This window comes from Nicotiana tabacum, chromosome 22, assembly GCF_000715075.1.
Source record: "Nicotiana tabacum cultivar K326 chromosome 22, ASM71507v2, whole genome shotgun sequence".
Lineage (NCBI taxonomy): Eukaryota > Viridiplantae > Streptophyta > Magnoliopsida > Solanales > Solanaceae > Nicotiana > Nicotiana tabacum.
The window spans coordinates 122,649,715-122,655,359 of NC_134101.1; the positions used below are offsets into that span (position 1 = coordinate 122,649,715).

At 31.6% G+C, this 5,645-nt stretch overlaps 1 protein-coding gene across 1 annotated transcript; it reads right to left on the reverse strand.

The window, feature by feature from the left end:
- Nucleotides 1-1,599: 1,599 nt before the first annotated feature.
- LOC107772081 (serine carboxypeptidase-like 40) lies at nt 1,600-4,234 on the reverse strand. The gene is made up of 8 exons (XM_075243085.1): nt 3,862-4,234; nt 3,304-3,411; nt 2,894-3,168; nt 2,541-2,792; nt 2,303-2,421; nt 2,104-2,199; nt 1,882-1,987; nt 1,600-1,777 (listed from the first exon to the last, which is right to left on the reverse strand). The coding sequence occupies exons 1-8, from the start codon at nt 4,232-4,234 to the stop codon at nt 1,628-1,630; spliced, it is 1,479 nt and encodes a 492-aa protein (XP_075099186.1). The 3' UTR covers nt 1,600-1,627.
- Between the last annotated feature and the right edge of the window lie 1,411 nt (nt 4,235-5,645).

Here is a 5,645-nt window from a genome sequence, read left to right on the forward strand (position 1 = left end):
TAAATCACTTGCTCATTTGGAGTCAACTGGCATTGGTCTTGTTCAATTTGGACACTTGTAGCTCCATGCTCGACCAACTAATGTTCGCCGGTCATATTTAGTTGGTTGGAGGAGACTATTTCGGCATTGAAATTGTCTGAAACTTGGTGGGTTGATGGTATTTGAAGTGGAAAAAAATCTCCACTGCTTGGAATCACTCGATTTGAAGCAGAATCGATATGATAAATATCAGTTTTGCCTAGGCGATTTTTCGCTATAGTACTCGATCCACCATTGTTGAAATCTGCAATAGCTTGGGAAGAAATAAGAGGGGCGCCTAGGTGGGGTTTATGCACAATGGTGAGACGCATCTTTTGGGACTGGTCCGGTAGCTTTTCACCATCGAACGACGGCACAATGGCCATTCCGCCGTTGCTGTGTTACTGTTCACATCAGTCGCACCATTTGAGGGAGGGGATTAATGTTTGATTTTTATTTTTGTTTTTGATTTTAATTATTTTTAATCTACCACGTGGCATGGCATCTACACATTGTTATTTTTTGACGTGGCAGCCAACGTGGAGGAGATTGTGTTACACGCACTGACAACCTCATGTCATAAGCATTTATTATACACGATTTGAAGGAGTGTAAGTGTTCAATAGACAAAAATTGTTAAGTTTGGGGACCGGCATGACAAAGTGGCACAAGTATAGGTGACATTTAGGCTATTCTGCCTATTATATATATAGGACTCTCATTGTATCATTGTCAATACATCAATTTGGTGTCTTGGAAGAATTCAATCTTTTGAAATTTAACAATTTTTTCATGTAAAGATAAAATTTAAATAAAAATATCCTTTAAAATTCAGAAAAATTCACATATTATGCTGGAACTTTCCGTGCTAAAATAGTAACTATTTTTAATGACCTTACAAATGCTAGTTATTTTTCAATTACCAATCTGAAAACCGGCTAGTTCATGAGCATACCTCAGTTATATCAAAACAACCTTGGGCTAAGTCAACCATAGAAGTTAGTTCATGAGGTAAATATTGCTGAAGATCATATAAAGAGTTACAAGTATACAATCTTTGTCCAATGTGGGAAACCAACAACTTATAAACGAAAGACTGCACATAAATGTTGGAAGTCTACTTCTCTCATTCTTGTCTCATGCCATAGAGCTTTTAAGTAGGAAAATCTAATTCTTCTATTGTTTGTCCTTCAAAAGTGGCGACGACATCATCCACTATTTCAGAATAAATTAAGTGTGCTCGAGATATTCTTGGTCATCTTCACTTTATGGATTCCAAGCTTGTTTTTTTTTATTATTCATATCAAGTTTCTTGGTGTTGACTTTCATTTGTTCCGAAGCATGTTGCTTAAGAGGCAACAAACTCATTGATATTAGTTTATAGAGTGCCAGCTTGTTATCGTGAAATTAATATTTGCAGTTGCCTAACACTTAATGGCGCACGTTTGATACACAAAACAACATATACAAAAGAGAGAGATGTCATAAACTAGTTCAAGTGATCATGTTCAGTTCTATTCAACTTTGACTAAGCAAGCTCATGATATGATTAATTAATAATATGATCATAATTAATTACACAAAATGATCAGCTGCTTGATTAACTAATTTAAGCATCTCCTGGAGGTGCTGTACCCGAAAGGAAGTGAGAAATAAGAGAAAGGGCTCTAGCAGGTTGGTAACTCGGAACTTCATGTCCTGCCCCTCTTACTGTTGCAAATGTTAGTCCTCCTTTATATGTTTCTATGTATCCTCCAACCTACAATATCCAAATGAAATTATTATTTTTCACTAATTGTTACTTTAAAATAGAATGTTTAAGTTGTTTTAATTTGATAAGCAATTAATTAATGATATTCTTACCTCTCCTCCATACAACCAAGAGCGCCAAGGTTTGTCTACTGTAAGCTCCATTGCCTTTATAGATCTCTTTGAAGAAGTTACAGGTACTCTTCCATCTGTATCACCACTATATTTTACAAGTACAAATAATATATGTTAAATTGAAACATATTTCATTATATACTTTCGAATGTATATTGAAGGCAAAATTCCTTATAAATAAACTAAGCAACATAAAAGTACCTAAAAATCCATACTCGAACACCATTTGCCAAAGACTCTTGTAGGAGAGGAATTATAGTCAACGGACTATCTTTCCAATTGTAAAAAAGAGGATCACTACAAAATGGAAAATAATTGTTGGGTTGAGAAGAGAACACAGACAAGAAAAAGCTAATTTTCTTTTATAGAAATCCGTTGAAATTTGTTCATTTACAATTACCTGCAAGCTTCCCAATCATAGCTGATATTGGTGACATTAGCGTGGAGCGCCTCTTGAACATCCCGCCTGTTCAAGTAAGCATAAATGTAATTGTCGGAGCATGGATCAAATTGCAATGTCTGCATAAGATAAGACATAGCAATCCTTGCGTTATTATTCATCGCGTAAATTAAAATAATTTCTACATGTTATAATATCCACATAAAATAAAACGACAAATACAAGTTATCCCACTTACAGAAGGGAATTTAGGGTGTTTGGTGAGATTGTCATCGTGGCACAAGGGAAAATAAATGTTGTAGATGTCAAGATTATCGGTATTGCTGTCTGAAACTGCACCTGCCTTGTTGCACTTTTTCTCATTGTAAAAATCGGAGTAACAATATTTGTGGATATCAAGGAAAGTTTGATCTGATATTAGGGCATGAGAGGTAAAGTATTCATACATTCCTACGTTATCTGTATCTTCATTGATCACTGCATTCCCGATCTACAATTTGTTGCAACAATAAAACGTCAGTGGTATGAAAACTATAAGAATATTTAACTTATATACACTAACAACGTAAATAATTAATTAGAGAAACTTACAATAAATCCTTTTAGATTGATAAGAGTCTTGTTGGCGCGCTTGTTAAGGTGAAGAATTACATGTGCCAATTGAGGTACATAATGCCCAGCATAGCTTTCACCAGAAATGTAAAAATCTCTGTTCTTGTACTCGGGAAACCGCTCGAGCCAATTCAGTAAAAATACAACATTATCATTAGCTGTTCTCTTATCTCCAGTTGAGTTGAAGTCACTGCTTGTATTTGTATAAGAAAATCCTACTCCAGCAGGAGACTCCAAAAACAATACATTTGCAACTATATATATAATTCAATCGGAGAAAGTTAGAATTATATTAATATATACTCCGTTGATAATTTCTCAACTGTTTCGAAATATTAATAATAGAAAAGTTACATCAGTAAAAGGAAAAATTAAAGAAAAGAATTTACCAAGATTCCATGCATAACGATTCCTGTATAATGTTTTTCCATCACTGTGAACTCTAAAAGGTCCGAGTTCCTCCATGGCCCCAAATGCAATAGAAGAACAGCCAGGACCTACACATATAGTTCATGTCTTTTTAAGTATTCATTTAAAAAATTATGTACATATTTAAGATTAAAAACTATACAAGCATGTCCAATAATGTATTGATCAAATACTTTTAAGTGTTGCTTGAAGCAAGTGATATAAGATTTAAAATTTTAAGATAGTGAGGTAAAAAAAGATTTTTGGATCATATGTGAGGGAAGTTATTTAATTTCCCCTTTTAATGAGAATTGTCACATTTTCAAGCAACCAAACGTTAAAAACTTACTCATGAAATATTTTTCTCAAATAGTTTAAACCATAATGATGCTTATTAACATGCCATATTCAGACACGCAAAAATAATGTTTTGGGGCTGGTGGAAGTACAAGTGGTCAATTTAATAAAATTATACATGTAAATGAAAAGGTTTATGTCAAAAGTATATAGTATAATACAAAAAAAAATAATATATATACCTCCATTAAGCCAAAGAAGCAAAGGCAATGACTTAGAATTCTCAGCTTCAGTAAAGTAATAATACAAAGCACGACCAGCAGATTCATTGACAGTAACATATCCACCATATTGTTGGAATTTAACTGGTGGTTGTCCGGGCAATTTCTTAATCCAATCTTTTTCTTTCTGTACCTCTTGAGATAGAATAACTTTGTCTAAATTTACATGGTTAAGGACTGCCTTAAACTGGCTCTTGTCAATGGATGAATGTTTCTTTTGCTTAGCCTTGTAAAATTTGCCAAGAACATCACTTTGCCTTTTTCCAAGGCTTGAAGCCACAAAATGTGACAAAAAGAGGGTAAAAAATAGGAAGAAGAAAGTGATTTTTCCCATTTTCTTGTCTTTTTATTTCTCTTACGAAAAGTGGAGTTAGAAAGGGGTTTTATATCATGCAATTCCGTGATTCTTGATTTGATTATTATGCCATTTTGGTACTGAAGACAAATCATTTTTTTAACAAATTGTCAATGTTATTGGGATTATGATATGACTTGCTCCAATTACGCATGATATTATACCAAATATAATTGTTGATTTCTTGCATTTGATAATTTTACTATATTTTGATTTCTGAAGACAAATCAGTTTACAATAAATTGGCAATCACCAGGACTATTGTATATGACTTACTCTAATATGCAATATTTTATGCCAAATATAGTTCTAATTGACAGGATTTTACTACTTGATTTTCGACTTTTGGCATGTAAATAAAAATAAATTGAACTTTAATTCAAAAGAGGGTGTAATAAGAATGAAAATCTTCGGACCGAAAGAATAAATGAATATCTCGATATAATCTATCTATATCTATATCTATCTACTAGTCTTAGAGTACGCGCGATGCACGTGTACTCATGTGTTGAATAAACACTTCTTAAAACGGACATAAATATTATTTAAAAAATATGTCTTGCGAGTAAGATATTAGGATTCACAATGTCAGTTTACATTTTTCATCGTCAGTATGTTTGTACTTTAACTAAATATTTTCAAAGGTTTAATTCTAGTCTTTTATTAATTGTAGGTAAATATTAACTCATTAATAATATTCTACTTGATATTGTTGGAATTGAAAATATGAAGGGTGCGGCATCTTTATTAATGAAGGATTGGGGAGATTGGCAGAATAAACGTGGAAAAGATTTTGTGATTTAGTTGCTAATTTTGGGTCGTTGGTGATTTTTCGTTCTTTTTAATAATTTATATATATGGTAAAAGTTTATTTAATTTTAAAGTCCTAAATATTATAACTTCATACTTATTTCAAAAAAGGAATAATTTAATAAGAATGATTTTAGTTTTTTTCAAAGTCCTAAATATTAAGAAATAATCAAATGACTATTTTATCTAGTGTAAACTCTATTTTAAAAAAGTAAAAACACGAATGATATTTCGCTAAAAGTAGGGTGCCCACTTTGCATGTGTTCCCCTTGTCAATAAGTAAATAACTTCTTTAAAAATTACATAAATAATATTAAACAATGTTTTGATTTAAAATAAAAAATAAAATAAAATATATAACTTTCTATATATATATTGATCTTATATTCAACGCAATGAAAGTCCTTATAGTTTTATAAGAATATCTTACGATAATTATTGTTATTTTATGCATTGGTAATGATCAAATAATTAAAATTAATTATTTTTATCATGACGAGGTTGGCCTGAAAAAAATTGATATGTGAAAATAAAAATGTTAAAAATAATAAAAATAATTTTTATATATATATATTAAGAA